At 34.9% G+C, this 23,367-nt stretch overlaps 1 protein-coding gene across 4 annotated transcripts in view; it reads right to left on the reverse strand.

The window, feature by feature from the left end:
- The window catches only part of STAG1 (STAG1 cohesin complex component), a gene marked incomplete at its 3' end in the record, with an annotated part of 426,381 nt that overhangs the window by 283,676 nt on the left and 119,338 nt on the right, over window positions 1–23,367 (reverse strand). For all 4 annotated transcript variants that reach the window (XM_082459166.1, XM_082459164.1, XM_082459165.1 and 1 more), the window contains 2 exons: window positions 20,284–20,394; window positions 14,052–14,154 (listed from right to left, as the gene is read on the reverse strand). In XM_082459166.1, the coding sequence (XP_082315292.1) occupies window positions 14,052–14,154; window positions 20,284–20,312 (132 nt within the window). In that variant the 5' untranslated portion in view covers window positions 20,313–20,394. The remainder of the gene's footprint in view (window positions 1–14,051; window positions 14,155–20,283; window positions 20,395–23,367) is intronic.

Below are 23,367 nucleotides of genomic sequence, written 5' to 3' on the forward strand. Positions count from 1 at the left end.
ACATTCCATCCTGGTATTCCCCCTACCTTATAAATGATTTTTTAAACATCTGTATTAATAAAATTCACTCTTCTTCTGAAAAGTTTGGTGGGCTTTGACAAACGCATACTGTCATGTATGCACAACTGTGGTATCACAGAGAAAAGTTTCACTACCTTAAAAAATGCCTGTGCTTCACATCCGTTCAACCCTCTCACTTGGCCTTGTCAAACACCAAATTTTTTTTTTAATCACCACTACAGTTTTGTCTTTTACAGAGAGTCATATAATTGGAATCGCACAGCATATAGCGTTTTCATACTGGTATCTTTCATTTTAACAAAATGCATTTAAGATGGATCCATGTCTTTTAGTGGTTGAATAGCTCATTTCTGTTCATCTCTAAACAATATTCCACTGTATGGATGTACCATGTTTTGTCATCCATTTACCTAACGATAGACATCTTGGCCACCATTTTTGGCAGTTAGGAATAAAGCTGCATAGGCATTCACATGCAGGGTTTTGTGTGGACAACACTTCTAAATCAGTTGTGTAAACACCTAGGATTACTGGATCATATGGTAAAACTATGTTTAGCTTTGTACAAACCTGCCAAACTGTCTTCCAAAGTGGCAATACCATTTTGCATTCTGACCAGCAATGAATGAGAGCTTCTGCTGCTTTGCATTCTTGCCAGGAAATTGGTACTGTCAGGTTTTTAGATTTCAGCCACTCTAACAGGCATATAGTGATATCTCCTTGTTGTATTAATTTGCAATTCCTGAGCGATAAATGATTAAAGACTTTTCAATAAATAGTAATTCTTCACAGTAAATTTTTCTGTTTGAATTACTGGTGAGAATTTGTCTCCTGATTAAAATCTCCATACTTGCATTACCCAATATCATGGTCTCTAGCCTCACAAAGCTAACTGAGCACTTGAAATATGGCTACTCAAAACTTAGATGAGCAATGTTTTGACTATCCACAAGGTTGTGAAGATTTAGTATGAAAAACAGCATATAAAATATCTCATTCATATATTGATTACATGATGAAATTATAATATTTTAGGTATACTAGCTTAAATAAATTATATTATTAAAGTTAATTTCACCCACTTCTTATAACTTACTAGAAAATATTAAATTACAGATGTAGCTCAAATCACATTTGTTAGACAATGCCATTCTAATACTATAACCACAGTAATCCTTATATTACAAATTTACTCCAACACTTATTTTCTTCTTTATTTGATCTCTAATCTCCAATGATTCTCATAACCATCAAGTTAAAGTCCAAAGTCCTCAGCACAGCAAGTAATGCTATCAATTATTACCTGTTCAGTCCTCTACCACACCAGATCCCTATTTATAGGCTACTATCTTGCCATACTGACCAATTTAAAATTGCTTGAAAATATAATTATTTCATGCATTCATCCTTTTTAGCTGATAGATCCTGGCTCCTCCTAACAAGTCTTGTTTCTGTGCTCACTCTTTGGAAAAATAGGTGTCTTCCCTATGGCAGGTATGTGCATGAGCACTTGTGTGTGCATATGAAGAGGGGAGGGGGGAATGTTATTTTTCTTTATTGAGTAATGCATTCCCATGGCTAAAAATTCAAAAGGTGATTAACGTTACACAATGAAAACTTGCCCACTCTTACCCTCAAGTCTTACGAAAGAAGATTGGTTCTTTCAACCAAAATTATTCATTCCTATATGTCATTCCAGAGACATTTAAACATATTTTAAAAATACACATGAAAGAAATTAAAGAAGACATAGATAAAGAGAAACCCATGGGCTTCCCTGGTGGCGCAGTGGTTGAGAGTCTGCCTGCTAATGCAGGGAACACGGGTTCGAGCCCTGGTCTGGGAGGATCCCACATGCCGCGGAGCGGCTGGGCCCGTGAGCCACAATTACTGAGCCTGCGTGTCTGGAGCCTGTGCTCTGCAACAGGAGAGGCCGCGATAGTGAGAGGCCCACGCACAGCGATGAAGAGTGGCCCCCACTTGCCACAACTGGTGAAGGCCCTCGCACAGAAACGAAGACCCAACATAGCCATAAATTAAAAATAAATAAATAAATAAAAATTTAAAAAAAAAAAAAAAAAAAAAGAGAAACCCATCCCATGTTCATGGGTTGGAAGACTTAATATCATTAAGATGTTAATACTACCTAAAGTGATCTTCTACAGATTCAATGCAGTCTCTATCAAAATGCCTATGACCATTTCTGCAGAAACAGAAAAATCAATTCTGTAATTCATAGGGAATCTCAAAGGACTCCAAATACCCAAAATAATCTTGAAAAAAGAACAACGTTAGAGGACTCACACTTCCTGATTCCAAATCTTACTACAAAGCTAGAGTAATCAAAACAGTGTGGTGCTGGCATAAAGATACACAGACCAATGGAACAGAATACAGAGCCCAGAAATAAACCCTCACATATATGATTAAATAATTTTTGACAAGGGTACCAAGACCATTCAATGGGGAAAGAGTAAAAATGCAACCCACAGAATGAGAGAAAATATTTGTAAATCATACATCTGATAAGATATTAATATCCAGAATATACAGAGAACTAAAACACAACAACAAAACAACCCAATTCAAAAATGGGCAAAGAGGACTTCCCTGGTGGTGTAGTGGTTAAGAATCTGCCTGCCAACACAGGGGACACAGGTTCGATCCCTGGCCCAGGAAGATCCCCCATGCCGCGGGGCAACTAAGCCTGTGCGCCACAACTACTGAGACCATGCGCCACAACTACTGAATCTCATGCACCCTAGAGCTCACGCGCTGCAACTACTGAAGCCCGTGTGCCTAGAGCCCATGCTCTGCAACAAGAGAAACCACCGCAGTGAGAAGCCCACACACCACAACAGAGAGTAGCCTCCACTCACCGCAACTAGAGAAAGCCCGCACACAGCAACGAAGACCCAACACAGTCAAAAATAAATAAACTTTTTTTAAAAAATGGGCAAAGGACTTGAATAGACATTTCTACAAAGAAGATATGCAAATGGCCAATAAGCATGTGAAAAGATGCTAAACATCACTAATAATTAGGAGAAATGCAAATCAAAACTACGAGATGCCATCTCACACTTATTAGGATGACTACTATCAAAAAGAAAGAGGAAAGTCTAGGCAAGGTTGTGGAGAAACTGGAACTCTTATGCACTGTTGATAGGAATGTAAAATGGTACAGCTGTTGTATAAAACAGTATGGCAGTTCCTCAAAAATTAAAAATGGAATTAATCATATGACCACCAATAACACATCTAGATATGTACCCAAAAGAATTGAAAGCAGGATCTCAAAGATATTTGTACACCCTTATTCACAGCAACACTGTTCACAATAGCTAAAACTTGGTAGCAACCCAAGTGTCCATCGGTGGATGAATGGATAAGCAAATGTGGAATATAGATACAATGGAATATCATTTAGCCTTAAAAAGGAAGGAAATTCTGACAAATGCCGCAATGTGAACGGATCTCGAGAACATTATGCTACGTGAAATAAGCTAGTCACAAAAAAGACAAATACTGTATGATTCCACTTACATGAAGTACTTAGTCAAAATCACAAGAGACAGAAACTAGAACGGTGATTGCCAGGGGCTGCGGGGAGTGGAGAATGAGTAGTTACTGTTTAATGCGTGTACAGTTTCAGTTTTAAAAGATGAAGAAAGTTATGGAGATGCGTGGTGGTGATGACTGCATATGAATATATTTAACGCCATTGAACTGTACACTTAAAAACGTAACTTGGTAAATCACAAGTGTATTTCACCTAATAAAAAAAATTTTTTGAAAAAAAAATGCAAATATATTTCCATGTATCTAGTATATTTTATGTTATGTATGCACAGTTCTGCACCATTCTATTTTCACTATCAACATATTTTATACTTAATCTATAGCAAAGACCTAGAGAATGTCTTTACTCTTCCGAAAGCTGCAGTGTTCCATTACATAGATATACATTAACTTATTTAGCCAATAACCTATTGATGAACATTTATTTTGTTTTGGATCATTTACTATTACAAATAATGCTGCAACAAATAAGCTTGTGCACATGTAGGAATGTTTGCATGTGTCATAGACACATCATTACACATATTTAGTACATATATAGCAGGAACTAAACTCCATGAATAAAGAGAAAATAAACCATAATTTTTAAACCTGGGAGCCTATTAGCACTGGTTATAAAGGGTGAATAAGAAGGTAAAAAAATCCACTTGATCTTATCTAGGGTCTATCTGTATTTTATCCCATTATCCAAGAATGATTTTTCCTATTACAGACCCATACAGTAATATACAGTAAAGATGCTGAAAGATAAACCAAAAAGCTGATGTTCAGAAAAACTGTGCCCAATAAAAAGAGTAAGGAAGAGGAAAGATCACAGCATAACAGGATACATGCAATCTTTAGCTTATACCCAAGGGGCACAATTTTGCAGTCCCGAGAATAATTCTTCTCTCAGAACACAGGTATACTTATTCCATTCAATAAAATAACACATTTGTATAGAGATTGGGGGCAGTGCTGTAAGGGGGATTTGAAAACTAAGAACTGTGACAGTTATTTCAAAGGGTAAAAATATATACATTACCCTTTAGTTGTGACTTTCCAGGCTCCCTTCGCTACACTTTTTGTGCTACAAAGGTCAGGACACCTGTTGATGTAGTCTCCTTCCTGGACAAAGGAACCATGGTGCTCTCAAATGAAAGAAATGGGTGATGTTCTGTATCAAACTTGCTTGTTGGTCCAGTTTTGAGTTTGTGCCATCTTAAGAACTGAGTCATAGTGACCGGTGTGAAGTAATAACTCATTTGTGGTTTTGATTTGCATTTCTCTAACAATTAGCGATGTTGAGCATCTTTTCATGTGCCTGTTGGCCATCTGTATGTCTTCTTTGGAAAAATATCTATTCAAGTCTTCTGTCCATTTTTTTGATTGAGCTGTTTGTTTTTACAATATTGAGTTGTATGAGCTGTTTGTATATTTTGGGTATTAACCCCTTGTTGGTCACATCATTTGCAAATATTTTCTCCTGTTCTTAGGTTGTCTTTTCATTTTGTTGATGGTTTCCTTCGCTGTGCAAAAGCTTTTAAGTTTGATTAGGCCCCATTTGTTTATCTTTCCTTTTATTTCTTTTGCCTTGGGAGAGTGATCTAAGAAAACACTGTAACAATTTATGTCAGAGAATGTCTTGTCTATGTTCTCTTCTAGGAGATTTATGGTGTCACGTCTTATATTTAGGTCTTTAAAACAGTTTTTAGTTTATTCTTGCACACAGTGTAAGAGAATGTTCTAATTTCATTGATTTACATAGCTGTCCAGTTTTCCCAACACCATTTGTTGAAGAGGTGGAGTTTATCTTTTTTCCGTTGTATATTCTTGCCTCCTTTGTCATAGATTCCTTGACCATAAGCATGTGGATTTATTTTTGGGCTCTCTATTCTGTTCCATTGATCTATAATGCCTGTTTTTGTGCCAATACCCACTGTTTTGGTTACTGTAGCTTTGTAGTATAGTCTGAAGTCTGGAAGGGTTATGCCTCCAGCTTTGTTCTTTTTCCTCAGGACTGCTTTGGCGATTCTGGGCCTTTTGTGGTTCCATATAAATTTCAGGACTATTTGTTCTAGTTCTATGAAAATGTTATGGGCATTTTGATATGGATTACATTAAATCTGTAGATTGCTTTGGGTAGTATGGACATTTTAACAGTATTAATTCTTCCAATCTAAAAGCATGGATATCTTTCAATTTATTTGAATCATCTTCAATTTCCTTCATCAGTGTCTTATCGTTTTCAGCATATAGGTCTTTCAACTCCTTGGCTAAGTTTATTCCTAGGTATTTTTTGATGCAATTTTAAATGGGATTGTTTTTTACTTTCTCTTTCTGACATTTCATTCTTAGTGTAAAGAAATGCAACACAACACCTCACACCGGTCAGAATGGCTATCATCAAAAAGTCTAGAAATAAATGCTGGAGAGGGTCCAGAGAAAAGAGAACGCTCCTACACTGTTGAAGGGAATGTAAATCGGTACAGCCACCATGGAAAACTGTATGGAGGTTCCTTAAGAAAACTAAAAATACAGCTACCATATGATCCAGCAATCCCACTCCTGGGTATATACCAGGAAAAAATGAAAACTCCAATTTGAAAAGATACGTGCACCCCAATGTTCACAGCAGCACTATTTACAATAGCCAAGACATGGAAACAACTCAAGTATCCATCAAGAGTCAGACTGGCTTAAGAAGATGTAGTATACATATACAATGGAATATTACTCAGCCATACAAAGAATGCAATATTGTCATTTGCAGCAACATGGATGGACCCAGAGAATATTAAATTTAGTGAAATAAGTCAGACAAATATTATATGATATCACTTCTATGTGGAATCTAAAAAATAATACAAATGCATCAATATACAAAACAGAAACAGACTCACAGACATAGAAAACAAACATGGTTACCAAAGGGGAAAGGGAGGGGGGAAGGGATAAATTAGGAGTATGGAATTAACAGATACAAACTACTAAAACAGATAAACAACAAGGATTTACTGCACAGCACAAGGAACTATATTTAATATCTTATAATAACCTATAATGGAAAATAATCTGAAATACAGAATCTGAATCACTTTGCTGTACACCTCAAACTAACACAATAGTGTAGATCAACTATGCTTCAATTTAAATAAATTAATAGCAAAAAAACAAAAAAAAAAGAAAAACTGAGCCTTTGCCTTAATTGGTAGGTTACTAATGCCTTAGTAACCTAGCCAGTAACCCAGTTCCTCTGGAGCTAGAGTTCTGTCCATTATCAGTTTGTCTCAGGGACAGAAGTCCTATCCTTGAATCCCAGGCCATTAGGTGGGACCCCCACAACAGGCTGCCAGACCACACAGATGCTAGCTCTAGCCCAGATGTAGCTCAGCACAGATCTTTACATGCTCACTCATCCTAGAGATATAGTCTCCCTGGTAGAACATGATCAGCTTACTCCATCTACCCCAACTACTACCTGCCTAGGAAATCTTTCTTCCACTAATAGAAAGTGGATCTCTTCCCTAATATGTGCCTCAACCTAGTGTGCATGTCTAGCTTCTAATGTCTTATCTCATGGATTCTCATTTATTCCACCTTTAAGAATTCATGCTCAACAGCCCAAGTGACAATGTGGTATTATTGTCAAATATGCATAACCTTAATCTAATCATTAGCAAGCAAAATCAAATTGATTCAGTCTACAGAATATAAGATATTAGGAAACAATTTTTTCACTCATTCAACACAACTTTTCTTTTATTTCTACATTCATCATGCAGTTACTATGTACCAAAAATATTAAAAAGTTGATCCTTCTATATAGTACCACACATACCTTTCAAAGAACTCATAGTGTTTAAGATAGATGTTATTTTTCAACATCCTAATACAATTTTGTCAATTGGTGGTGGAGGACGAACACTCATGCTTCAAATCCCATAAACCACAGTGTAAGTGAGGTATCTATGGTCCATAGGGTTGTAATAAAGAAACCAGGGTTCAGGTATTCATTGCTGCAGCTAATTCAAGGGACATAGTGGGGGGAAAGAAAAAAAGACACGAACGAGTATCTGCAGGGAAAAAAAAAAAAAAACTACCTGAAACAAACCCTGCCTCAACGTATCAAGTTATGAATTTTATGGAAAATACGCTCAGAGTTTCAAAAAGCTATACAACCTTCACTTTGTGAAAATGATGCAATTTAAAGTCAGAGTTCAGAACAATCTTTAGGACAAATGCTTTACGACAACTATATACTACTTAATTTAAATGTGTATCGTAAAGCAATTATACTTCAATAAAGATGTTTAAAAAAAAAATGTGTATCTATACTTCTGGTAAACTTTTTAAAGTAAAAATTGGCATAGCTCTACGGGAAGATTATCCAAAATTACTCTACCCCAAAAGCTCTATATAAGATAAGCTGCAGTCTAAATGTGCAATAAGTTTTCTACAAACTTTAAGAGACAGAGATATACCACCTTTTTTTTAATCTTTTGTGCCTTATCTGAATTTATTCATAAGCTATGAATGTAAAGTAACCTCTATCCTTTCACAAATAATGTACATCAACATATTTGGACTAGTTTAATGTAAAATCTTTAGAAACATACAATCAAAACAGAAACACAGATAACTACAGTGAACTAAATTACATTAAAAAAAGACTTTTCATGGAAATTTGGTTTAAGATAAGTGTTGGAAGGGTTCTATGAAAAGAAAAATAACTTCCCTTCCCATGACTGGTAACCATGGAAAGTTCCACAAAAGAGATGAACTGCAAGTTGGGACTTAGTGAATTAAGTAAGATTAGTAAAATTAGTAAGATGAGCATAAATAGAATTTAGGAAACAAGGATTCCAGAAAGAAAAAAACACCATGAGCTAAAGTATAGAAGTGGAAAAGCACAAGCCACATACAGAAGGACAAAAGAGATGTATCTGACTGAATAAAAGGTTATGAGTTGGGAAACACAATAAAATAACAGTTAGAAGAACACGCCCCCAAAAAAGGTGCTTCTTGCTATTGGAACAAGTTTAAAAAAAGGGTCAACCTGGCAGTATTAAAAAGGATAGGATGGAAAAAGGAAAAGACTAAAAAGCAGGAACATAATAATACAGACTCCTATAAAGTGAGGCCTAAAGAAAGGAGCTTGGGAAATGTAAAAGAAGGGACAGATGTACAAGACACTGAAATAAAAATTCATGAGATTCGGAATCTCATTACATATAGGAGAGAGGGGAAGGGACTTGGGATGAGGAAATTAAATGGTGACTCACATTTTAATTCTAGATTCCTGGAAAAATTATGGTATCTTTTAGCAAAATTAAGGAAGTCAGAACTAAACTCTAATTACATGAAAAATTTTCAAAATAAAACAACAAAGCTGATTTGACAGAGAAGAGGAGATACAAGTCCAACTGACAAATACATTTCCAAAAGGGATCATAAAAGTATGTAGGCTTAAGCCACAAAAATTATTTTAAAAAGAGATTTCTATTTCTTAGAAAAATAAATAGAAAAAGTGGTATGGAAAATGACCAACAGACAATTCGGAAACACAAATGACCAATATTTCAGAACATACTGATGAAATGTTACAGTACTTAAAAATTAGAAAAGATTTAACAATCAGTATACTCAACTCAACTTACTATAAGACAGGTAACGCCATATATTTTGCTGCGTGAAAGGCAACCCAATAATACACATCAAAAACTTTCAGGGCTTCCCTGGTGGCGCAGTGGTTGAGAATCTGCCTGTCAATGCAGGGGACACGGGTTCGAGCCCTGGTCTGGGAAGATCCCACATGCCGCGGAGCAACTGGGCCCGTGAGCCACAATTACTGAGCCTTCGTGTCTGGAGCCTGTGCCCAGCACAGCCATAAATAAATAAAAATTAAGAAAAAAAAAAAATTAAAAAAAAAAAAACTTTCAAAACATATGGCATATCTTTTGAGTAATCAATTCTACTTTTAAGAATTTAGGATAAAAAGTATCTATGGCTCTAGAGCAAAATTTATTTTTGAGATATAAGTTTATGTCAGCATGGTTTAAATCTGAAGAATTTTTAACATAAATGTTCAACAATGGGGACTATATAAATAAATAATTACACACAATACTATGTAGCCATTAAAATTATGTAAAATATATAAATGATATCATGAAATTCATAAGATTATAAACAAAAGTACCAAGTAATTTAGAATATCCAATTTTTATAAATAAATTCACCTGTTAACCTCTCCTTCTGATACTCATTGTTAATATTTTGTTGTGTATGCTATGCTCCATCTTCTATGTGTATGAATATATATACATGAAAGTAAAAATGTATCTCTTTTTATTTACCCTTCCTACTCAGCCTACGTAAATATGAAAGTTAAATAATGTTGAGAATATAAGTGCTGGTTCTCACTTAAATAGAATAAAGAGAACAAAACCCTTAATAAAACATTAAACCAGAGACTAAAGATAGGTTAGCTTACAGATGTGCTGATTTGCATGGCAACTAAATGCAACATGAAATCCTGGACTGGATCCTAAACGAAGGAAAAAAAATATTTTTTCTTTTGCTTAGGGCATTATTAGGACATCAGGCAAAATCTGAATGAAGGGTATGTACATAAGGTCAGTATTATATCAATATTATTTTCCTGATTTTCAAACATGTACTGTTGTTGTGTAGAATATCTTTGATTTTATGAAAATGCATACTAAAGCATTAAAAGTAAAGTGGCTTCATGTCTGCAACTTTCAAAAATAATAATTGGTATCAAATATAAATTTTTATATATAAATATATATTTATATTTATGTGTCTGTGTATATATAGAAAAAAATATGATAAAGCAAATGTAGTAACATGCTAACATTTGGACAATCTGCATGAAGAATCTGCATAGGAATTCTTTGCAGAATTCTTGGAATTCTTCTGTGTCTGAAATTATTTCAAAATAAAAAGAATTTTAAACACTTGACGGAAAAAAGAGTGATGATTTAACAAAATTAAACACCATTCATTCATTCAATAAACGCTTACTGAAAGTTGAACACTACTATACAGCAGTAAACAAACCAGATAAAAATCCCTGCCTTCATGCAGCTTACCTTCTAGTAGGGGGAGACAGACAAAAACCAAATAAGTAAAGGGTATACTACGTTAGATGGCAGTAAGTACTACAGAGAAAGGGGAAAACACACACACACACACACACACACACACACACACACACACACACGGAAGAAAGGGACAGTAAGTCCCTTTGGGTAGGAGGGAAGATACGCAATTCTAGATACCATCCATAGGGAGGCCCCAGTGAGAAGATGACACAGGGCCCTGAGACAAGGAGCACACCTCATAAGTTTCAGCAAAGGCACATGATGGTGGCTGAATCCAGTGTTGTAGTAAAAAATGACTGATGCAATTTGCAAATCAATTAGACAGGATGTGTTGATAGTCTAGATATAGGCTGAGAAAGAAAGACTCAAAGATGACTACAAGATTTATAGCTGAGCAGCCAGAAGCACGAAGCTGCCATTATGGAAAAGGGGTGAGCAGGGGATAGGAAGCTTGAAAGTTTGGTTTTTTAAACATCCTGGGCCCATTAAATATCTAAATGAAGATTCTCAATGGGCACTGAATATGAGTCTGGAGTCCAGGGATAAAGTCCAAGCTGGAGACAAAATCTGGGTGACATAAGCTTAAAGATGGTATTTAAAGTCATGAGATTGGACATCACCAAGGGAGTACTGTGAAGACAGAGAAAATGATGTCCATTATTTGCTAATACAATCACAGGGGTAGAATAAACATGATACTATATAGTGTTTGTTTAGAAATCAATAATCATTTGGATAGAGAGCCACAATAATAACAAATATGAATTAGGACATCTGCAAAATACGAGTGGTTTAATAAGAAACAAACGTCTCTGAACTAACAGTATACTGAAAAGAAATACCAAAGATGAGATGTCTCCTAAGAATTTAGAAATAAAGAAAATAATACTGTCCAAAACAGAGGTCCTTATATTATTTGTTTTCATTTGACTGAGTAAATTAATAAAACCAGAGATCCATGAAGTCCTCTTAACAAGTATGAACAGTATTAAAATAGCTAAACAGAGAGTGTATCAGTCAAAACTCAGAATTGTTCAAAATGGAGCCAGTCGATAGAAAATGTCCAAGCAACCTTCAGAACAGGTACTGTAGAATAACTCAAATATGATCATTCTGACAATTATACCTCTCAATTTTAATTAACAGCTTGGCATTTTGGCATTCTTGAGGGAAAATTTGGGAGGTAAGTTATGAATTTAAATCCTACCTTTGCTACTTATGCAATGTTGTGACCCTATGCAAAATACCACTTTCTATTTTTGTTTTCTACTTTGTAAACTGCATATAAGACCTATTTCCTAGTATTGGTGTGAAGATTAAATGACATAAAAAGCTTCAGTTCAGTACAAACCCCAGAGCAGAAACTCAGGAAGTTCTGTTGTTTCCAAGATCAAGAAATGGGTCTGAGTCAGGTGGAAGTATAGCTAGCCATGTGAACTAAGGAGTGTGAAAATACGGACTAAAGTCTAACACAAGTCTCTAGACTGCTACTATCCTATGCTGGCTGATTTTTTTTCAATTCTATAAACATGGGATGAACATGTACTATTTACCTGCTAGATTATGTAGTAGCAATTTCACTAAAAATAAAATCTAATTTCTAACCACAAAAGAGCTAAGCATTTGGATACACAGACTCCTTTTCATCAGGAAAGCAAAATATTGCAGGGATACAGCTGTAGACAAGTCAAAATTAAATAGGTTATAAAAAATAATACAATAGCCTGCTGAAGGGGTGATAAATTCTCTTTAAGGGAAAAAAAATAAAAGGTTTTCTTCAAGAAGACAGCACTTAATCTGAATCTTCAAGTAAAGAATTTTAATTGGAGGGTAACAAATTCAAGTAAGCAATCATGTAGGCAGTTTATTCTACAACCTTCAAGAAACTTTAGTCTTATTTCAAATTTGGTACCTATAACCTATGAATCCTAGAGAAAGCAATGCAACTCACCTATAGTCTTAGAAAAATCATATACTAGTAAGGGGAACTAAAATGGTCTCCAGCTTCTAAGTACAAGACTTCTTCACTTTTCCCAAAACGTTTTTTTAAGGAACACTGTACCACCAAATACTTCTAAAAATTAAGAAGGATTATAAAGAGTGACTATAATATATGTCTTTTCCTCCACTATTTTTCTCCCTTTAAATAAAGGTGGAGGATAAAAGCAAGTGTAGAGAAAACTGTAGAAGTCATCCTTCTATCCGTTTTTTTGTTGTTGTTAGATTGTCCTGGAAAAGTAAAAGTTATGGAGTTTCACCGAAGCTAATTAAAAACTGTGGCAAACAGATAAATACTGATAGAACAGCAATAACATAAAAAAAATTTTTAAGTCACTACAAAGGACATACATATACAATAACTGGTTAAACATAACCATCAATTGCAATAAGTAGATCATGATTCAAACAACAAACTATTTTTTAAAAGATAATATTTATGAAATGATTATAAACTTTAAATGTGTTAATCAGTGATGTTACTAAAATACTGTTATCTTGTATTATGATAATGATATTGGAGTGATGTTTAAAAAAGAGAGAGAGAAAGCAAGCCCTTATCTTTTAGAGATACATTCTGAAATATTTAAAGATGGAATTAAGTCTAGAATGACCTTCAAAATAACATGGGAAAGAAAGACTGGCCATGACTTGGTAACTGCTAGGTAATAGTTATATGGAGGGTTTATTATACTATTATGCCTCCTAGAGAAGGAGGCTAAAATTTTCCATAATAAGAAATTTTATAAAATAAAATTTTAAAACTATGAATAGCAAATCCCATCATAAAGGTGAGTGTAAAATAGTACAAGCCGTAACCCAATGACACATTGATACTACTGTCTGACAGTTTATACCACCTTCAATTAAATGACAACTTGTGTACTCAGATTACATAAAGATATACCTCAAAGTAAGGATACCTAGAGCTTTTCTAAACTTCTCAATCATGTATAAATGAGAATATATTCTGAGACTGGACCCAAATACTACCAAAATGCATACTTAGGAGCTCACAGGAAATCAGAGTTGCATCTAAAAATAAAAGGCAAAGAAATCATAACTAACTACACCTCATTCCATGTTGATCATCTTCTCAATGCCTTCACATGGACCACCATTTATTTACAAGAGAAGCATGGAAAGCAAAAAAGATACTATAATTAATTTCCTTTTTCTAAGCACTACTAAGCCAATTTATGAAGCAAAGTTTCCAAGAATTTCTGATGTGTCAGTGAGATCTGAAAAAGTGTTAACAATACTAGAATTAACAAATAGCTCATATCAAGCCCCTTTACTTGGTAACCGTTAAAGGAACAAAGAAGACAAGTATATACATACTGGAGGCCGGCCAGGTCGACCCCTTTTTCTTTTCCCTTTGACCTCTGTTTCTTCAAGTTCACTGCCAGCATCAGAATGGGCAGTAGTTTCATTAGTTGAATCCCTAGAAAATATGATATATTATTTCAGTGAACAAATTAATAATACATATCTATTTATAATACAATGCAGCTCTGTTCCATGGTTTCCTTACCTCCTGCTATACGTACATATATGGCTGATTAGAAGTGGTTTATACTTCCACTTTCAGAAAAAATCTTTAGCAAATTGAAAATGTTACCCTCCCTGCTAATATCACATAACACTGAATAAAATGATTCCCCAAATAGAGAAATACAGACAAGGAAATGACTGTGGAAATGGCAGCTGCTATACAACATATAAATGCAAAATAACAATTGCAAAAGACTAATTCTTCAATATAAAAAAGATAAAGGCTTGGGAGAAATTTTATACATTTTATAAAATAATAAAAGTGTGCTGGTAAATGTTTAACAACTGGCTCTTCAAAAAATACATGCATAAATTATTAGAAATGTTAACAATATAAAGGATGCAGAGCACTCAACTTACAAACGATAATAAAATGCACAATATTCTTTATTGTAAATTCTATCCAGCTAATTGATTCATATAAAATGATTTTGATAATTTTGCCAAACTCTTGTATCCCTAGCTCACCTATGGTTGCAACTGATGAACAAATAGTGTTTTGACATGAAAGACAGTTGATATCTTTGTTCACTTTAATGAATAGAATGCAAATGAAATGACAAAGACATTTGTGGGAACTTCACTCATTGGTCAACGTTGGGAGCAACTTTTTTACTGAACGGAATACATAATAGCTCTCGAACACTAGAAGGATACATCCTCAATTTTGTGTGGTATCATAATGTAATGACTATAGACTTGATACACCTTTAAGTTTAATCTGTTATTAACAATTTCTCCATCACTTTGAGTCCACAAACAACAAAACAATAAACTGAGCCCTGATTTGTAGTGTTTGCTGATTTTTATAATGTGAATGCTCCCACCGCAGCCAAATTCAAACTACCAAAGTGACATCACCAAATACAGAGTTGAGAAGTAATTAACAGTAGCAGTACACTACTAAAAAGTATTTCCACCATACATACAATAATAGGTGTAAATAAAAACCTCAAGAGCACAGAAAATAGTAGGATGTAAAATAATTAGGAAATGGTGAGTTTTGAGTATTTATTACTTTTGTTTTTAACATGATTTAATTAATTTTAAGTTTGCATAATTTAACTTTTTATAATGGCTATGTTATATTGAACGAGGTCACAAAATTCCCGGAAATTTAATATTCAGCTCTCCAGGCCAGTACAGGCTGGCCCCAGCATGGCACTAAAAAGGTACAGATAGTATTGACAAAAACATCCTCACTGAATTCTACATTACTAACTGTATAAAGGATCTGCATAAAACTGCAAATAGCAGGAAGGGTACAAAGCAAATGGAAGGAAGGGTAAGCTCAACTCACAACTTACTGAAACTGCGCCACTGAAGGTTTAGTTCCATTCTCTCCTTGTGTTGATTCCTCAAAGCTCATTTCATTACTGTTTGCTCTTCTCCCTTTAAACTACCCTCTCTTGGAGAGCTCATCCATTTGATGTGTAACTTTTATACAAATGACTTCAGTATATTATCACAGACCTGACTATCTGTAATTCAAGATTTTCAACTGCATGTGTAACATGCTTCTTTGCATGCCACCTCAAATTCACCAAATAACACATATAAAATTAAGTCCAATTCTGACTATTTCTAGCTTTCTGCTCATGTCAATACCATTGGTTAACTGATTTAGTAAGTTAATGCCCAAGTGTGCTTTGTTATATAAATTTGTTATTGTCTTACTCAAATTCCTATAATCATATCAGTCTTCCTTTTGTGCCATCAGTTAAAGTCCTCCTGAGTTGTCCTCTGTGTACTAACTCTGTCTCTCATTCTTTTCATGATTATTACCATAATCACAACTTCTTGAATTAATTGCAACTTATCTCCCTGCTTCTACTATTCCCCTTGTCCAAGACACTCTACACACTACTGTCACTAATATTCTCATATCATGTTCCTTCTCTGCTTGCAAATCTTCAAAGGTAATCTGGTATTTAAAACTATAAGTAATATTGATCTAGTCCAAGGGTCAGCAAACATTTTCTTAAAGGGCTATATAATAAATATTTTAGGCTTAGGGGTCTTAAGGTCTCTGTATCTACTACTCAACTCTGGGACCATAGCATGAATGCAGCCATAGATAATACGTAAATGAATGGATGTTGCTGTGGTCCAATAATATTTATAAAAACAGGCTTCTGAGCCACTATCAGTAAGTTTTTCAATCACTGATCTAGTTGATCTTATTCATTTCTACCAAAGAACAATAAATCATTCTGCTTTTTCTCCTCACTACAGTCCAAATAGACTGTTTAGCATATACTGTGTGCCGGTTTATATACATTATCTAGAATAAATATGCACAAACCCTTGTAAGAAAACATACTGTTGTCCCAATTTTACAGATGAGGAAACAAAAGATCTGGAAACCTGATCATCTTGTCCATATTTACACAACTAGCAAGTGGCAGAGTCCACTTAGATCTCAAGGTAAACGTGAATTCTCTATCTCCACAGCAGGATACTAGAATGCAAATAATACATTTTGTATTTCTCTTACGTGGACAGAATACACTAGTGCTTTTGATGCTTATAGAAATCTCCAGGCAACTACAAAAGCAGGTTGGTTCCATCATATAATATGTGACCCATCAGTGAAATTAATTTAACCTTGAGCAATATAGTTTACTGACAAAAGAAAAAAGTACAATTGTTTTCTAATTCCGCAAACTTCAGCCAGCTTAGAAGGTGACAGCTATTACCAACAGATAACTAACATACTCCAATTAGTATATATATGTACATTTATTTGTTTATTAGAATATGATACATAAATTTTTGTTTTTTAATTTCAAGCAAGAGAAGATATAAGAATACAAGGAAGAGTTTCACTTCACCATGCCCTAACTCTGAACCTCAATCTGCAGAACAAGATTATTAACAGTTTCATCAATACTCTGTCATAAATATTTATGTTCTGGTATATATATACATAAATACAAAACAATATATTTTAATTTTTAAAATTTAAATTAATAGGAATTTTCCATACAAATACATAGGATTCCATAATACGTTCCCTATCTATGAGCACTTAGATTGTCTCTACTTTTAAGCTATTACAAACAGAGCTGTAACAACTGTCCTTGCACATTAATTCTTATTACACATCAACAAATATCTCTCTAGAACAGACACAGAATGCTGGATCAAGGAGTATGCAAATTCAAACATCAACCAACTGCTCTACAAAAAGCACATTTATAAGACTATCGGACATAAATGAAGAGAATGGAAGAATCAGATCAAACCTTATAAATGATTTTTTTTGCTCCCTAAAACTCTCTAAATTCTGTCTTCCTCTCTCCATTTCCTCTGTAATCATTTTAGTTCAAGTTGTTATCATCCCTGGCCTGGACACTGCAACACCTTTCTCCTAATACGACTCCTTGCTTCTTCTGTTGCCACTTCCAATCTAATCACTATACTGTACTAAGAGTGATTTTCAAAGTATATATCTTATTATGTCTATCCCATGCTTAAAACCCTACAGTGGTTTCCTTCTGCTTCTAGGGGATAAAAACCTCAAAATTCTTAATATAAGACCTAGCAGGTCCCTGTATGATACAGCCCTACCCTACTTGCAATCCTTATTTCACACCACTCTCCATCCTCAATCCTGAAAAAAGAAAAATAACAGCTTTCAGTCCCTCAAACATACCATGATTCCTCCTACCTCAGGGTCTTTGCACATGCCATTCCTTCAGTCTGGAATTAATACCCTGATCCTTTCTTCTTCCCCCAAATTCCCTCCACTTCAGGTTTAAGAATTATGTCTCTTCCTTAGAAAAGTAGACTAAATCAAGGCATGTGTTAAAATTCTAATAAAATCCTCTAGCTTACCTTCATAGTACCAATGGCAGTTTAAATCTATATATTTGTGACTATTTGGTTAATATCTATCTATATAAGCTTCATGGCAACAAGGACTGAGTCTTTTCCACTTGCTCTTTCTCCCCAGAGCTTAACACAGTTCCTTGTACTACAACATTTGGTGGAATATATAATATGTGGTAATTGACAACATTTGATGATGCTTAATATTGGGCTGGCCAAAAAGTTCTTTCAGGTTTTTCCAACGATGTAATGGAAAAAGGCATGAACGAACTTTTTGGCCAACCCAACAGTAAACACACTAAGGTAACAAATTCATTGGTCATTATAATGACTAAGCAAGCCAAGAAATAATAAGATCATTCACTAGAGTGACCTTTCTAGTGTCTCCATTAGAAAAATCGCTACTGAACTGAACATTAACAATCATGGGATCAAAAGATTTGTCTGTTTTTGAAGAGACTTTAGAAATTAATTTCCAATATATTATCTTCACTTTACAAATGAGAGAAACTGAAGTTTACCAATACTAAGAGACATATCATGTTTCCTTTCCTCTACAATGTAGACATGGTATAGTTAGATGGATTGATGAAGATAATATCCTCAGAAAATTGTTTTATGTGCTCAATAAATGGTTTAGATCTCAACTTGACCAAGAGTACATCTCCAGCTAACAGATTAAAAGCAAATTTCATTTACCTAGCTCACAGATCACTACTATCCATTATTGTATTAAAAGTTTACATTTTTATGAAAAAAAGTTTTCTACAAAACATGTTAAATAATATCATGCTCATGCAATCGCTTGTTAAATATAATCTATTTAAATACAACCTGTGTTTCATATTTAATCAAAGAGATATATTTTACAAAGGGTCTGCCTAATACCCAGCAGAGTGCTAGGAGCTGGCCATACAAAAATAAAGCACAAAGGCACAAAGTTCAGGCAAAAACAATAAGAAAGCGTTATAAAACATTATGTTAAGTATGACGCTATAAAAAAAAGGGTAGAGTATGACAGGAGCACAGGAGGGAACCTACCCAACTTTGAAGAGTCAGAGGAGCTTTGCTGGAGGCATACTTTAGCCAAGACCCACAGGACTACCAAGATGGCGAGGTAAGGAAAGATACACATAGGCATTGCAGGCAGAATTAAGAAAAACAAAAGTACAAATACTATACGGAGACCTCCAAACTTGGTATTATGTTCAAGTTAAGGCTAATAAAGAAGCTTGTAGTTAAGTAAATAAAAAGGGCTTGTATCTCCTATATTTGGACAAACAAAGGAGGGTAGGTACTGATGGGTTTTCAGCACGTAAACTAATTTGGATAGCTTTTTGTCTTAGAGCTCCAGAGGAAAAACAGTAGGCCAGGAGACCAACTGGAAGGTGACTACAGTCTCTTGGAGAAGACACATATAAATGATCTGGGACTATAAAAACATATAAATAATTACATAAACTGTTGGTCACTTTCATTATATCTAAAACACTGTTATCATATAGGATCACAGTATGCAGATTCCTAATTTGTAGCTTAATGACACCTATAAAAAGAAAAGTATCTGCCATTACCCTGATCACATCTCCCAGAGAATTCATAATAAGATCAAATTCTAGATCTGTCCTACAACCCTAACAAAATCTAATAATGAGATGCCACCAGAAATGCCAAGAAGGACTCACCAATCACAATCTCAATCTCAGGGAAAAGAAGCTCTGGCATGGGGGTGAGAGGGTTAGACACACAGTGTGATACAAGATAGAGGTCTACAAACTTTCTCTGTAAATAGCCAAACAAAATATTTATGCTCTGCAGGTTAATTCACTCTCTATTACAACTTATAGTCATAAACATTCTGCAAAGGAATCAGTGTGACTCTATTCCAATAACACTTTATTTACAAAAACAGTCAGCATGCCAGATTGGCCCATGTTCATAGTTTGCTGACTCCTAATATAAGACAGTGTAACATGTTTTTTGTTCAGTAACACAGAACATGCTGACATTATGATGCAAGGGCTATAGATGGATATAGTAATTACACCCTCTAATAGTTCTTTTACTTCAAATATATTGCCCAACTATCAGAGAACATATTTGATGTGTCTTACTAATGAGAGCATTTTGATAAAAAAAGTGTTACATGCATTTAAAAAAAATAAAAGAAAGCTATAATACTTACTGTAACACTGGTAACTCTGAAGTAATCATTGCTGTAAAGATCTTTCCACAATGGAGCAAAGAATCAAGTGCTGTACAATTCAAAACTTCCAAAATAACCTCAAAGGTAATCCTGTTAATTAAAAAAAAAAAAAGAAAGAAATTATTTTTTCCAGCTTTACTGAGGTACAGCTGACAAATAAAACTGTTAGATACTTACAGCGGGATGATTTGATATATGGATACATTGTGAAGGGCTTCCCCCATTGAGTTAATTAACAAATCCACCACCTGACATATTTACTTTTCCTTTTTTTTTGGTCCCAACATTCAGTAAGTTCTACTCTCTTAGCAAATTTCAATTATACAAAACAGTGTTATCAACTATAGTCACTATATTATACATTAGATCCTCAGACCGTATTCATTTATAACAAAGTTTGTACCATTTCACCAACCTCTCCCTATTTCCCCTATCACTTGGCCCCTGGCAACCACTTTTCTATGAATTCCCCACCCCCACTTCAAGATTCCACATATAAGTGATTCCACACACATACACACACCAGGTTTTCTTTATTCATACGTCCATGGTCACACAAGGTTGTTTCCATATTTTGGTTATGGTGAATAATGGTGCTATGAGCATGGGACTACATCTATCTCTTTGGGATAATGATTTCATTTCTTTTGGTATATACCCAGAAGTGGGATTGCTGTGTAATATGGTAGTTTTTAATTATCTGAGGAACCTCCATACTGTTTTCCAGAGGCTTTCCCAGTTTACATTTGCACAAACAGTGAAGGGGTTCCATTTTGTCCACATCCTCAACCAGAATATATCTCTTATCTTTTTGATAAAAGCCATCCTAACAGAGGTGTGAAGTGATACATCATGGCTCTGATTTTCATTTCCCTGAAGACCAGTGATGTTGAATACCTTTTCATGTAGCTTTTGGTCATTTATATACCTTCTTCAGAAAAATGTCTATTTAGGTCTTTTGAAAATTACTTTAGAATAAAATGAATATGCCAGAATATACAGACTACAATCAACCAGTACTACCAACAAGCACACTCCTTGGTATTTACCCAAATGAATTGAAAATTTATGTCTACATAAAAGCCTGGGGGCTTCCCTGGTGGCGCAGTGGTTGAGAATCTGCCTGCCAATGCAGGGGACATGGGTTTGAGACCTGGTCTGGGAAGATCCCACATGCCGCGGAGCAATTGGGCCCGTGAGCCACAATTATTGAGCCTGCACGTCTGGAGCCTGTGCTCCGCAAAAAGAGAGGCCGCGATGGTGAGAGGCCCGCGCACCGCGATGAAGAGTGGCCCCCGCTTGCCACTAGAGAAAGCCCTAGCACAGAAACGAAGACCCAACACAGCCAAAAATAAATAAATTAATTAAATAATTAATTTAAAAAACTCTTAAAAAAAAAAAAAAAGAAGGAAAGAAATGGCCTGCTTTCTCGAGATTAGCAATGGAATGGTTTGTGAAAAGCCTATTGAAGGGTGAAAGCATATTGGAAAAATTCCATATCACTACTATCTACCATTAAAGTTTAAAAAAAAAAAAAAAAAAAAGCCTGCACAAAGATGTTTACAGCGGTTTTATTCAAAATTGCCAAAACAGGAAAGAAAGGTGTCCTTTAATAGGTGAATGGATAAATAAACTGTGGTACACGCAGACAATGGAATACTATTTAACACTTAAAAGCAATGAGCTATCAAGCCAGGAAAAGACACAGAGAAAGCTCAAATGCATATTACTAACTGAAAGAAGCCAATCTGAAACCACTACATACCATATGATTTGAACAATATGGCATTCTGGAAAAGGCAAAATACGGAGACAGTAAAAATATCAGTGATTACCAGAAGTTATGGGGTAGGAGAGATGACTAAGTGGGCACAGAAGATTTTTAGGGCAGAGAAGATATTTTGTATGATACAAGAATGGTGGGTACATCTAACTGTACATTTATCAAAACCCATAGAATGTATAACACAAAGAGTGAACCCTAATGTAAATTACAGACACTGGGTGATAATGACATGTCAACATAGGTTCATTGATTGTAACAGACATACCACTGTAATATGAGATGTTAATAGTGGGAGAGGCTATATGTATGTGGGAACAGGGGTTACAGGGGGACTCTCTCTACCTTCTGTTCAATTCTACTGTGAACGTAAAACTTCTCTAAAAAAAAAAGTTTATTTAAAAAAAAAAAAAGTAGCAGAGGAAGTGGGACAAAAGAGAGCATCCAAGACAGGCCATGACACAATACCTAACAGAATAACATAGGTATAACTAGAATTCCAGAAGGAGAGAGAAAGATCAAAGCAAAATAAATATTTGAAGAGATAACGGAGGAGAACTTTCCAAAAATAATTTAAGACATTAAAACACAGATGGAAGATCAGAGAATTCCCAAGAAGAATATTCTAAAATATAATATTGCTAAAAATGAAAGAAAATTCAAAAGGAAGCTAAAAAAACATAATTCCTCACACACAGAAAAACAAAAAATTTTATCTGACTTTTTGGTAGAAACTATGTAAGGTGAAAGACAGTGGAATAAAACTGAAGAGTGGAGAGGAAAAAAACATGAACATTGAATTATCAATCTTTCAAAAATGAAAAAAAGAAATGATGTCATGGAAAATGGAGGAGTAAGAAACCTCAAGAATTAGGCCCTCCAATGAAGCAACTCTTAGCTTGGCAAAAAAAAAAAAAAAATGACAAGACATCTTTTATGGACATCTGTAATCTAATAAAAACTTATGACAAAGAGAGAAGTGCCTAACAGTCTATTTTATTTGATAAGAGAGCACAGTAGTATTTTTGCTTACCTGTATGCCATCTCCCCTTCCCCAACTCTATGGTGCCCACAGGGACAGCAGACAGAGTTACTAGTACGGCTTGCTGATGCCAAAGAGAACACCGTGGACCCATTCTCAAAAACTGGCAGAGTGTTTTGAAGGGCTTCCCTTTTTTTTGAAAGAGTATCATCTTTCAAAAGGATTTAAAGACATACAATAAAAGTAGCTGCCAGGGGCAAGACAGTGGATTACATAAATATCAGACAATCTAAAAAGC

This window comes from Balaenoptera physalus, assembly GCF_965194825.1.
Source record: "Balaenoptera physalus genome assembly, chromosome: 4".
Lineage (NCBI taxonomy): Eukaryota > Metazoa > Chordata > Mammalia > Artiodactyla > Balaenopteridae > Balaenoptera > Balaenoptera physalus.